This window comes from Mixophyes fleayi, chromosome 2 (assembly GCF_038048845.1).
Source record: "Mixophyes fleayi isolate aMixFle1 chromosome 2, aMixFle1.hap1, whole genome shotgun sequence".
NCBI lineage: Eukaryota > Metazoa > Chordata > Amphibia > Anura > Limnodynastidae > Mixophyes > Mixophyes fleayi.
Genome location: NC_134403.1, coordinates 345,458,258 through 345,472,589, shown reverse-complemented (window position 1 = coordinate 345,472,589; position 14,332 = coordinate 345,458,258). Strand labels below are relative to the sequence as shown.

General features: G+C 37.2%; 1 protein-coding gene across 11 annotated transcripts in view; it reads left to right on the top strand.

Annotated features, from left to right (window-relative positions):
- ROBO2 (roundabout guidance receptor 2) overlaps positions 1 to 14,332 on the top strand; it is a 368,188-nt gene that overhangs the window by 275,951 nt on the left and 77,905 nt on the right. For all 11 annotated transcript variants that reach the window (XM_075197088.1, XM_075197083.1, XM_075197082.1 and 8 more), the window contains exons 7-8: positions 3,545 to 3,669; positions 9,160 to 9,331. In XM_075197088.1, coding sequence (XP_075053189.1) covers positions 3,545 to 3,669; positions 9,160 to 9,331 — 297 coding nt within the window. The remainder of the gene's footprint in view (positions 1 to 3,544; positions 3,670 to 9,159; positions 9,332 to 14,332) is intronic.

The following is a 14,332-nucleotide window of genomic DNA, read 5'->3' as shown; positions in this document are numbered from 1 at the left end:
GAAAGGCAGTTTAAAGGGACATTATACTTTGGGAAATGCCTATAATGAGACCGCATCGGACATCCGTCTCATGAATCAGGGGCACACAACCCATGATCAAATCTTTATGGTAGTTTATATAGGGGATGTGAGTAAAGTTGTAAGGCATACATATATTTATATATAGTTATAATTATATGTGTATATATTAGGGGAGAAAGCAGTATAATACTTACCTTAGCTAAAGAATACTTAAATTGTAAAAAATAAAGTAATTATTTATGCTACCCGAAATGAATGTCTCAATAGACCTTTATTGTAGATATATTCCTGCTGATCGTGTGCAGTGATTTTTCTCTTTGTCTCTTTGTTATTTCTACAGCTGTTTCGGTACATATTTACGTGAGAGTATTTTTGTTAAAATGCTAATCCTCTAAAAGATAAATGGATTAAGAGATTTTACCATGGCTCTTTAAAGGCTCCTAATAACTCTACTATGTTTTAATATTGATTATTATGTCCGTTTTAGATGTTGACAGACAGTATTTTAATTTGTTTTGTATAAGGTCACGTTGCCAATCCATCACATTATGGGGCTGACAATGATGGATTTTCACCAAAGGAAACAACCTTGTGTGTAGCTCTATGTAGTTCCCTGTTTAATACATTTATAATGGTGATCTATTATTTACTTCAACTAAAATATTTATCAGACATGACAAAACATATACATGTATTGAATGCCTCATCAAATACCTACCCACACTATTAGATGTTACCCTGGTACACTAAAAAGCTTTTTAGCTTCAAAAATGTTATTGCTCTTTGCACAGAAGTAGCAGGATACAAACTTTTTTTTTTTAGCAAATCCATTTATCTAAGTTGAGTCACTTCATTTTATCTCAGTCTGATAAAAGTACACATCATTCTGTGCCCCAGCAAATCCCATGTCTCTAGAAAGAAAACTAAAAAAGCTAAAATCAACAAAAAAGTAATAATAACAGCAATATGTGGCAATTTATAAACATGATGAGTGTAGGGAAAAGCTGTGAAAATAAAATATATTATGGATAATTTGCTAACAGGGTGAAAATATGCTCATAGTAACCAGTCAGTAAAAAGGTTTAATTTGCCCATTACAAGCTTGATTAATAAAGGCAATTATCTGATTGACTGGGGTTTCAATGGTTTGTGTTTTTTCCAATGTGATTTGCTTTACTTACCCAAGATAATGTTAAAATCAAATTGAAGTAGTTAAATAAAATAACAATATTATCTATACTAAATAAAAAAAACTACAATATGTCTTATTTAAATTATTGATAATTAAACATTTCAATGAATAGCATCATATATAGGTTGATAGAAAACTACACGCGTGCGTACGTACGCCGCACACTTGCACGCGCCCTCTTTAATATGTAGTGTTACGTTGGAATGAGAGTCTGGACAGATAATATGTTATATTGGGGCATATTTAAGAAATCACGGTAGTGCCCTACCGTGGAAATCAGGTCCCGATGTGCCCTCCGCAAATTTATTAAAGGTGCATCGCAGCAGATATCATGGATATCTGCTGCTTTGCACTCCTGATCGTTTCTGCGAGCAGTCACCATTCAAAAGTATGGTGACTGCTCTGTCCGCAATATAGCTGAAGCTGGCGTACATTATCAAAATTGAAAAAAATCCAATGCTGTCAGCTCTGCTCCGAAGAGCACAGCTGGACAGAGCATGTGTGGAGGGATCACATGATCCCTCCCTGTCACTCACAGCTCTCTCTCTGCAACTATCGTTGCAGAGACAGAGCGGGGATCTTTGTGCGCATGTCCAGTTCTTGGAACTGCACATGCGCAATTGAAGAATGAAGAGAAGGAGGAGAAGATCTGGAGACAGCGCTTCCGAAGAGGGGGGTAAGTATTTTTTTTTATCACAGAAACAGCAGTTTTTCGGAACTGCTGTTTCTGTGATCTGTTGCTTATAAATTTGAGAAATAGTTCAATCATTATCCATGCGATAAGGATTGATAACTATTTCTCATTTTTGCCGAACATTGATAAATGTGCCCCATAATCTGAGAAGGCTTTCTGCCGCTGACTGTGCATCCACCTTATCTCCAACACTTCCCACCAGAGATAAGTATAGTTGCATTTAAATTGTGCCCAAATCATAATTTGTAGTGGAACGGGCTGTTTTGCAGAGGTGCGAAGTTCCGTCATTACAATCTTTAAGTTCCTCTTTTACTTTGCCATTCCGCTGAATGCCGTTCTGCACCGGATCTGTATGTTTACATTTTGTAGAATTTACAGTACTGGGATCACTTAAGACCAAATTTATGCAATTTTTTGTGGGCAATTGCGAAACAAGGCAAATATTCCATGAAACAGTTTACAAAAGTTGTGCTGTTTGTGTGCTCATCTTCTGATCGCTTTAACAGTTCCCTGTGATGTCTGAAGTGATCCATCTTCTCCTCCTGAGTGCCAAGCAGCCACATCACATTCAGTTTGCCCTCCTATATGTGTGTGGCCAGATTAAGCGGGGATCCTGCCGCTAGGCACTCAAGACGCATCTGTGTACCCAGCACCACTTGTAGACCACGGTCCTGTCAGGATCTAATAAAGTATACTTGCTTTTGTGACTCAATTACTAATACGTGTATCGTGTTTTTCTTAGTCGGTTTTGTAATAGTCATAGAATGTAAAGTAAAATTTTAGTTATCCATTTTAGAGAAGTAGAATATTGACGGTAAATAATTCAAATTTCCCATCATCTGACTTTTATATTTTTAAGAAAATTCTTTATTTTTACTGACTATGAGAACTTACTTTCTGGAAAACAAATACCAGGTCCGTTTGTATTCCACTACGAATCTCATACTTCTAAATGCTTCTTCATTTTGACTTGTTTTACCCGGTCTGTAGAACGGTATTGTACCAGCTCATAAAAATGAGGTGATTAACCTTGAGGTCTCTCCTCCACTCATTCTAAAGCCCACCTCGCACATGGCCTCTGCTTTCTCATTCATGTTCAACATTCTGATTTCCATAACGCCCCACTCGCCCTCAGATGTTGATATTAGCATAACTGTGCTTATGCATGACATTGATTGAAGTCTGTGGTAAATGGATGTAGCAAGCAAGCAATGATATGAAAAGATGAAATATGTTTGGCTCAGTGCTGCATTATAGGCTTATTTAAAGTGTACCTATCACCTACACACCGTGGGGGCAGCCATTTTGTGAGCCAAACCAATGTTCAGCGTATCAATACACTAGGAAGTAGTGGCATTCATGAGGCATAAAGCCCAAAGCAAATAAAATGTACATACATGAATAAAAAGTTATAGAGGTGTGTGGAGTCTGTTTGTTAATGCATGTTGTTTGCTGAAATGTAAATCACAAAATGTCAAGAATATTTTTTCCTGCAGCTGTTTCTCAGACTGTTTACTCAGAAACAATATTTCTTTGGTGCTTAATCAACATTTTCATAACTTGTATATTTTGAATTTTGGGATATTACTGTCTAATAGGTGACCATTTCCTAACCAAATGTTTGACCTTATTTACAGCGCCTCCTCAATTTATTGTCAGACCGCGTGACCAGATTGTAGCTCAGGGTCGGACTGTGACGTTCCCCTGTGAAACTAAAGGGAATCCTCAGCCAGCTGTCTTCTGGCAAAAGGAAGGAAGCCAGGTGAGAACCTACTAAATGCATGAATGTAGACAGGGAAGCTATCTCCCTCTGTCCTGTAAATGCCTACCATAATGGCCACCATAATGATTGACTCAACAAGCAATGGAGAGATTATGGTCACATTAATTTATTTAAGTTTCCAATATAATCTTAAGGGGAGGGGGCATACAGGACAACCAAGAGCCCCCAAGAGATAATGGAAACCATGCCGCTAACCAGACCAAGGGTCATGCAAGCCATCCAACCGGCCACCTAACCCATCTTCCCACTGATAAATCACAATTGAGGTGTAATAACTGATTCCATGAGGCCAGAACCCCTCAATGACCACCAATCTTACAGTTCCTGGTGTTCCACCAGAATATAACCAACCCGTTCTGATGGACAACCAAAAAGCTCCCATCCAGTTACTACAACACAAAAAAAAATCAACTCAACAAATCTCCATTCTTATTTCCCACACATTATTTCTTTCTCTTTCCATTTTATGTGGTCATGACCCGCCAGGTCGACTCCTATCGGGGGCTGAACTTATGTGTCACATTAACAGTGGCACACGCAGGGGGGGTTTCTGAGTCTCTAGAAACCCCCCCCTGTGCTAACTAAGTGGTCACTGTCCAATACAGCAGCCGCGGCGCTGTCAAAGAAGCGTTCCCGGCGGTGCTATATTGTATACAGCACCGCCGCAGATGCTTCTTAGACAGCGCCGCGGCTGCTGTATAGGACAGCGCTGGCGAAACGGAGCTGCTGCGCATGCGCATCCTCTGTGCGCCCCTGATTAACTCTTGCACTGAGGACCTTGGCACTGCTGTATGTTTGTGTTTACATGTCTGAAAATTTGCAGGTCAGGTATATCACATATGATGTATGGTTCATGAACACACAGCAAATTGACACTCCATATTCATCACTGTTGGCAATAAATGAATATAATATGTGATGTACCATACCTCTAAAGCATGTGATTAATACAGTTACAGTTCAATGTAAATTCCAAAAAATGTTATATGCCAAAAATGTCATTGTGATTTTATTATTTTTGAAACTTTTAACAAGTGTAGTAATCCACGATTAGTGACATCTCTGCTACAGTATTTAATGTGTCATCTTAACCCAAATCTTGTATTATATAAGATTAAATCCCTTGTGCTGGTATCAAGTCCTGGGGGTATATTTACTAAACTGTGGGTTTAAAAAGGTGGAGATGTTGCCTATAACAGCCAATCAGATTCTCGCTGTCATTTCCTAGAATACACTAAATAAATGACAGCTAGAATCTGATTGGTTGCTATAGGCAACATCTCCACTTTTTTCAAACCTGCAGTTTAGTAAATATACCCCCTAGTGATTTAATTATGTTGCATACAGACCTAACGTGAATTATCAATCATTGCCAAACGCTATCACTGGGCTTTGATCCCAGGTTACCTGGTTGTTCAGTGTTGTATTTTTACTGTCATCTACAGTTGTCTTATGCAAATATAGTTTATTTGTATTAAAATGTATAACAAGGTTTTTGCAAATCAAAACATGAACTATCACTATGTGAGCTGTGGACTAATAACCACAGACCTCAAATTAGTGTCTGCAAAATAACAGAGACAATTATCCATTCAAAGTAAACCAAAAATATAGATATTACTTCTTGATAAAACAGCATAGTTTCAAAACAAAACCTCCCAGTAGAATTTGGGTCTTCAGCTTCTTTTATCAAGTTCCAGAAAATCAATAAGACATTGTTGATTGTCATAGATTAATAATCTGCTCCTTCAGACAATGTAATGGCTCTGGGATAGGGTGAAATGAATAACTGTGGTTCAAACAAAAAGAAATAATAGGAGTAGATTTAGGTACCAAATCCCCCAGTAAGAACTACTAGTGTCCTGTAAGTTTATAGGAATATCTGTCAAGGTTAGATTCATAAACACTGTTTTATAATTCTTTCTTTGGTGGTAACACTGTTTTACTGGATAGTTATTATGTGAAGACCTTGGAGTGATTTACTATGAAAGTACAAATGTTCAGTAAACCATAGCAATCAATCAGCCATGTGCTTCCATTAATGCCGGGTTGGTCACACACTCTCTGATATTGCAGTATGTGTGGCCATAAAATGACCAGATAATGAATGATCCTCTTGAAATCGATCAGGCCATCATCGAGAATGTTGGTGAATACAGTTGGAAGATGACTGCTATCGACATGTGTGTTGCAGTCATCTTCTATCCATCTCCGGTGATCCCAGAAGTTCCTTAGACATTGACCTAAGGCTGAATCTCCACCAATTTGGCCACCCCACAATTTAACTTCACTCTTGATTTTTCTTTTTCTTTTTTCATCAATAAAGTTTTTATTGAAAAATTTTGCAAGGATATGGCGTACAGAACGTAAAAAATGGAATTTAACAATGAAGAGGGAAAGGAGTGGGGAGGAAGAGGGGAGACACACAGTCCCCCCACCAGAAGGGAGGGGAAATAGTTGCCCAATGAGCATTGTAACACAACATAATATACCAATAATAATAAACAATCAAAAAGAAGAAACATTGTTCAAGCTGTGTAGAAAAAATAGACATAACATAGCCAAATGAAAAAATATAGACCTTCCAAGAAGAGAAAGTGGAACTATTAATGTACTAATCGACCTGGGGGGAATCAAATAGAGCTTGTAGCGAATAGATAGGAGAGGGGGAACGGGGTCTACCAGGCGGTCCGGCTCCCTCTGTAACATGTGCCACTTTAGCCACTCCATGATGGAGGCCGAAGCGGAGGTAGAATAAGGCATATCGATCGTACCCATCTCGAAGCTATGCTGGATTTTAGAGATGATTCTAGGGGCTAGATTTACTAAACTGCGGGTTTGAAAAAGTGGAGATGCTTCCTATAGCAACCAATCGGATTCTAGCTATCATTTATTTAGTGCACTCTACAAAATGACAGCTAGAATCTGATTGGTTGCTATGCAACATCTCAACTTTTTCAAACCCCCTAGGTATTGTAGGGGGAGTAGCAACCTTCCAGTTTTGGGCTATCTCTGCTCTGGTCATTATCAGGATATGGCCCAGAAGATATCTGTCATAACTCTTGATTTTTCATCGTCATTCATCCATTATGGACTTCAACAAGATAAATATTTCTGAAGAACAGCTTGTTATTCTCAGTGGGTTCCACAATTTTGAATTAATAAGAGACAACAGGAGCAGATACTGTTATGACAATGTTCTATGCAGAGTCAGCTTCAATTTCACAACATGCTAATGTCGATGTGAAGTGGTTTTGAAGTGGCACATGTGCATCTTTTAAAGTGGACAGCCATTGCTTCATTATAAAGAAGAGAGCCTACAATTAACGTGACACATTATTAGGAGGATTAAAGTCATTTAGTTTAATTGAATAGTGTTAATAACCTATTTTATACACTTCCATTGGTCTTATTTTAAAGTAGGGCATTTTAAGGTAGAATTGTGTTCGTTTTCCTTAATTAAATGTTATTACCTTCTTGTTGAAACATTATTTTTCTTCAATTATAAGCCTGCAATTTAATTAAACACATCCCTAAGGGAAAAGTGTATTTTTTACCATGTAAAAACACAGAACAATTCTATACATAGTCATTTATGTGGCCTGTGTCTGCAGATCATTGCCTTTATGTATACACAGCACTATATGAAAACATTATACTCCATGCGACGTGATATCTGTGACTCATATGACGCAGGAAGTGCAATCATTTATTTGAATGAACATTCAACTGAATATGTGTCGTTGTTGCATTTTTTCTTTAAAAGTTAAACAAAATATGTTGTTTAACTTATGGTTTATTTAGAGTTTTATTTGTATTAGTAATACCTATATAATAACCATTAGCATGTAGTTAATATATATGAACATGTACTAAACACCAGTTACCACCACCAGTGATGGAGCTACTGCTTTAGTATCAGATGCATTACCTGGAGGCCTGGAGGCGGAGGGGCCAGTGTCTGACACATCCATCACCAGCAGTAATACTGCTACCTCCTGCACCCACCGTCATTCCAGAGCTTGTATACAATGGGGGAGGTGGACAGACCTCATCTCCACCCCCCCACATTTTATTATGGGGCAGGTGATGTAGTGTCCCATCCCTGCTTATTATGCTAGCATTTTCATATATCATGTATATGGGTGTATATCTTCAATTATCTCTCATATGTGTATATAATCCAGATCTATGTGTGTGTGTATATATATATATATATATAAAATCTAGACCTATGTGTATATATATATGTATATATGTGTATGTATATGTATATATATATATATATATATATATATATATATATATATATATATGCGCACACAGTATACCGAGCACTCACTGAGGCGTGCCATTGCAATATGAAGGCACTGCCTACAGGTCATAAGTTATTGTACAGGTCCCCGATCTCCGAGGTGGCTTCTAATATCCATAATATTTTATTCCATTAAGATTTTTTAATAAACCACTTAGGTACTTTTACATTATGAGATAGATAGATATGAGATAGATACATTGATATGAGATAGATAGATAGATAGATAGATAGATAGATAGATAGATAGATAGATAGATAGATATGAGAGATAGATAGATATAACATATATATATATATAGATAGATAGATAGATAGATAGATAGATAGATAGATAGATAAATAGATATGAGAAATAGATAGATATAAGAGATAGATAGATAGATAGATATAAGAGATAGATAGATAGATAGATAGATATAAGAGATAGATAGATAGATATAAGAGATAAGTAGATAGATATGAGATAGAGAGATAGATATGAGATAGATAGATAGATAGATAGATAGATAGATAGATAGATAAATAGATAGATATGAGATAGATATTAGATAGATAGATATGAGATAGATATGAGATATATACATAGATAGATATGAGAGAGATAGATAGATATTAGATAGATAGATAGATAGATAGATAGATAGATAGATAGATAGATACGAGTGAGATAGATAGATAGATAGATATGAGAGATAGATAGATAGATAGATATGAGATAGATAGATAGATAGATAGATAGATATGAGATATATACATAGATAGATAGATTGATATTAGACAGATAGATAGATATATATATGAGATAGTTAGATAGATAGATAGATAGATATCAGATACGGTAGATACATAACTGCATTATGCAAATCAATGAATCAAAGAAAAATAATGCAAATTGTGCTTTTGACACAAACCGTTTTTTTTCTTCTAAATTGACAAATGAAGCAAGAGCTATAAAAATTGTCTTTCATCCAAGTAAACATATGTTTCATTTTAGGAAAAACAATTGGAATGCAGCATTTGCTTGTAAATGTTTCATAAATGATTACTTCCATGCAAATATTTATTTATAGTTGTATGCATTAAGTTCATTTATATTGTCTCATAATGTTTATATATATTTATCTCTCTCTCTTTTTATTATTTTTTAACAGAATCTGCTTTTCCCAAATCAACCACAGCAACCCAACAGTAGATATTCAGTGTCTCCAACTGGAGACCTAACCATTGCCAACATTCAGCGTTCAGATGCCGGCTACTACATTTGCCAGGCTTTGACGGTAGCTGGAAGCATATTGGCAAAGGCCCAGCTGGAAGTCACTGACGGTGAGTGTAAATGGTTGCTGTCAATCTGTGAGCCGCCGTGACCTGATAGAAAAGAATCTGCTCATCGAGCGCAACTTGTCCAGTCTTGCCATCACTGCTGGAAATTTTATGGTGACTGCACATTATATACAAAACAGATTAAACTGTGTCGGCATAGTGTCCCTTAACATTTGGGGTCTTGTTTCTATAATTAATGCCAATTTGCTGTTCCAACATTGCCATTCTGGTTCATGTATTAGATGGTTATTATTTATTGTATAATTGGATACATGCAAAAGCCACATTGATGCTAAGCAAATTCATGTACAACAATGTGGTGTAAATCATTTTAATATGTGTACACCTGTTACAAATCTTATATAGTTAACAATTCCTAAGTTATTGGTAAGGCTGTAAGACTAAGACCTTGGTGAATACATGTAGTACCCCTTATAGCCTGTAGAGGCACTATATATTACTGCATACCAATCCCAACACGTTCATTAGATGTTTATTCTATTAATAACCCCAATGGTTGTCGTGAGCCATGTTGTGTGCTATAACAGAAACTTTCCAGTGAACCACGGGTTGCGACTCGGGACCCAAAAATTGTGTCTCCAAGCCATTCAGAGTATATTGCCATTTACATCTTTTTGCAACTCATTTGTACACTACCAATTTAATAACTAGTTATTTACCATGGTTTGATGTTATTATGTTGCACAATTACATGATTTATTATGTATTATATTTAACAGTAATATAGTATACATTAGACAGTAGAGTAAAGAAAGTGTATTATTAATTAAAAACATCATGGGTTGCAAACTTTATTCAAGTCAAAAATAAATACATAAAAACCCCGGCTATAATCTGTGCTCACAGGCTCAGTGGTTAGTACTTCTGCCTCACAGCGCTGGAGTCATGAGTTCAATTCCTGACTATGGGCCTGATTCATTAAGGATCTTAACTTGAGAAACTTCTTATTTCACTCTCCTGGACAAAACCATGTTACAATGCAAGGGGTGCAAATTAGTATTCTGTTTTGCACATAAATTAAATACTGCCCAATTTTTCATGTAGCACACAAATACTTGATAGCTTATTTGTACACTGAAATTTAAAGTTGATATTTGTGTGCTACATGAAAAAACAGGCAGTATTGAACTTATGTGCAAAACAGAATACTAATTTGCACCCCTTGCATTGTAACATGGTTTTGTCCAGGAGACTGAAATAAGAAGTTTCTCAAGTTAAGATCCTTAATGAATCAGGCCCTATGACCTTAGCTGTTTGGAGTTAGTATGTTCTCCCTGTGTTTGCGTGGGTTTCCTCTGGGTGCTCTGGTTTTCTCCCACACTCCAAAAACATACTGGTAGGTTAATTGACTGCCATCAAAATTGACCCTAGTCTGTGTCTCTGTCTGTGTGTATGTTAGGGAATTTAGACTGTAAGCTCCAATGGGGCAGGGACTGATGTGAATGAGTTCTCTGAACAGCGCTGCCGAATCAGTGGCGCTATATGAATAAATGGTGATGATGAAAGGCGATAACCGGAGTGCTATGGCACACCTCCCAGTTAAGTACAGTCTGCATGTTTGTCCCAACTGGCAGAGAGTTTGGAGGGGTGAGCGGTTACATTACCAGGGTGAGTGGGTGCTGTGTGCACCAGAGGCAGGTGTCATTGGTGCACATGGGAGTTCAAGGATGTTTTTAGGGGAAGGGAGGAGAAGCTGAATGTGTGGGGAAAGGGGGGATTAAGGGCTATTTTATGCCTCGGAAGCAAAGAGCATGTCCCCTGTTACCACCGGGACAATGTAGGGAGGTAAACCGTGGTCTTATTTTAAATATGCACAAAGGGGCTATGTACATGACAGACCCCAGGCCTTCTTTATGCATGTACCTCTGCTACCTTCACTAGAAAATATAGCATTCTCCTTTCACTTGCCTATTAATAGCCCCATTATTACCAGCCAGGCCAATAACATCATCCAGGCGGCTCCAAAAAATGCCCTAATTATAGCCCCTAACGTTATATAATGTACTCTTAGGCAGAAAAGCTGCATTAAATATACAAGAATAAATTATTTGGATTCATACAAATAAGCTTATACAAATGGACCTACAGAAGCGTTATGTTGACTTCTTTACACTTGAGTAAGTAAGCGTAATAATAATGTGTAATTTCAGTTTAAGTTTTGAAAATCATTTATTTCTAGTTAGGGTACTTATAAGTATCCCATCCGTTTTTAATTTTTTTGCCAATTTTTAATTGTCTGACAGACTACATTTCCAAGCTGCTCCTAGTAAATCAGAGGACGCACATATCACACAATACTGAAGAAGAAACACATTGGGGTTTATTTACTAAACTGCGGGTTTGAAAAAGTGGAGATGTTTCCTATAGCAACCAATCAGATTCTAGCTGTCATTATTTAGTACATTCACCAAAATGACAGCTAGAATCTGATTGGTTGCTATAGGCAACATCTCCACTTTTTTAAATCAGCAATTTAGTACATATACCCCATCGGGTCTGATTCATTAAGGAAAGGAAAGCAAAAAAAGATGTAACTTTGCACCTGGGCAAAACCATCTTGCATTGGAGGGGGAGTTAAATTTAAAATGTGGGGACAGATTCATAACTGAGGTAGGGCATGTCCTTGATCAACTTTAAATGTCAGTGTAAAAATAAAGCAAAGTGTCTGTGACCTACATGGAAAAACAGACGGTATTTTCCTTATGTGCAAAGTAATAAATTAATATGTTCCCCTTACATTGTAACATGGTTTTGCCAAGGTGCAAAGTTACCCCTTTTTTGCTTTAATTTCCTTAATGACTCAGGCCTATTGGGTGTAACATTTGTGTTTGTCCGTAGATTCTCTAATTGCTTTTGTATTTAGCCCAGAACTGTATTTCTTTTCCGTCTGACAAAATGATGCATTTTGTGCAATTGAAATTACTGTGCAGATTAGAAGGTTTTCTCAATTAATGGCAAGGCAATATTTTTCAATATCTGTCGGTGGCACGGAGGTGACTCGGGGCAGGAGCTGTGATTGGAACAAACACACGAGATAAACATTGGCTCCCAGACCATTGAGCTGTTAATAGTTGCACCTGCTGGTACACTGCAGATTTACTGCAAAGAGCAAGCTGGGTTCAAGGATACTAGTGATGAGAAATTCTTTGTGTTGAGAGTAAAAGACTGCAGTCTATTTGTAACGGTACAAAAATGACTTGGATTCAGCGAAGGTTATATCCATTTAAAGGACTGTGATTTTCATATTACGCTGTAAATGTCAGGGAAAAAATAATTATAGGTCTTTTTTTCATACTTCCTTTGCCTTTTAAACTACTCAAAAAGCAGAAAGATTACATTTACTGCAATTACCTGCTTTTATATTTGCATGAATATCAATTGGCCAATGATAATGCATGTTGTTTTGCTTTTTGCTTTTTATTTTTATTTTATTATTTGTCTTTCTTGTAGCTGTGTATTGTTTAAATTGCAGCAATAGGTCTGTTTGTGTTTCTGGACAGGGCTAAACTACAGATTATTGGTAATAATATTCAACATACCAAACAAATGAAAGCTTTTATTGCCTCTACATTAATCTACATCAACATAGAAGGCATCTTTTCTAGTGAAATATTCCAATATTGTATTTGTTCTAAGGGGTGGATTTATCAAACCTTCTAAAAAAGAAACGTTGGAGGTGTTGCCTAGTACATACTAGAAATTGGTAGATAGAATCTTATTGGTTGCTATAAGCAACATCTTTACTTTTGCTTTTTAGAAGGTCTGATAAATCTGCCCCTTTGTGTTTTTCAGCCCAATCAAACAGGCTTGTTAGTCTCAGAATTAATTTTCACTGATGCCAGCATTTATTAAATAGCACATGAATTTATGACATGATTTGTCTTGTTTGGACAACCTTATCCATTAGGACAATGCTGTTCATAGGTTTACCACATATCAGTATTGCCATTTTGAAAAAATCGGGAGCGTATTTGACCACGCCTCAGATCTGCTTAGGTAACACCTCGACCTGCATTTGCCATACCCACAATCTACTAGCTACTCCCATTTTGCAAAGTGAACATGGAATTATTTAGTTAAAAAGGTGTGTTATAAGACATGTTGTTTTGGATTTCTGATAATAAACCCAAAGCAATAATCAAGATTTATTTCTTCTTGAAACTCCTCTAGCCCTTTGACCTATCTTTAAATTGATTTTATCTTTATAATAGAGACTTGTTTGCTGGCTAATGGGTTTGTACTAATATTTTGTACATGTGCCACTAGAAAACAGTAACATAGCTAAAAATACAGCTCAATTTTATTCACTTCACTAGTAACCAGTGACATCACTGAGAGTGCAGCCTATCACTTCCCTAGTAACCAGTGACATCACTGAGAGTGCAGCCTATCACTTCCCTAGTAACCAGTGACATCACTGAGAGTGCAGCCTATCACTTCCCTAGTAACCAGTGACATCACTGAGAGTGCAGCCTATCACTTCCCTAGTAACCAGTGACATCACTGAGAGTGCAACCTATCACTTCCCTAGTAACCAGTGTCATCACTGAGAGTGCAGCCTATCACTTCCCTAGTAACCAGTGACATCACTGAGAGTGCAGCCTATCACTTCACTAGTAACCAGTGACATCACTGAGAGTGCAGCCTATCACTTCCCTAGTAACCAGTGACATCACTGAGAGTGCAGCCTATCACTTCCCTAGTAACCAGTGACATCACTGAGAGTGCAGCCTATCACTTCCCTAGTAACCAGTGACATCACTGAGAGTGCAGCCTATCACTTCACTAGTAACCAGTGACATCACTGAGAGTGCAGCCTATCACTTCCCTAGTAACCAGTGTCATCACTGAGAGTGCAGCCTATCACTTCCCTAGTAACCAGTGACATCACTGAGACTGCAGCCTATCACTTCACTAGTAAGCAGTGTCATCACTGAGAGTGCAGCCTATCACTTCACTAGTAACCAGTGACATCACTGAGAG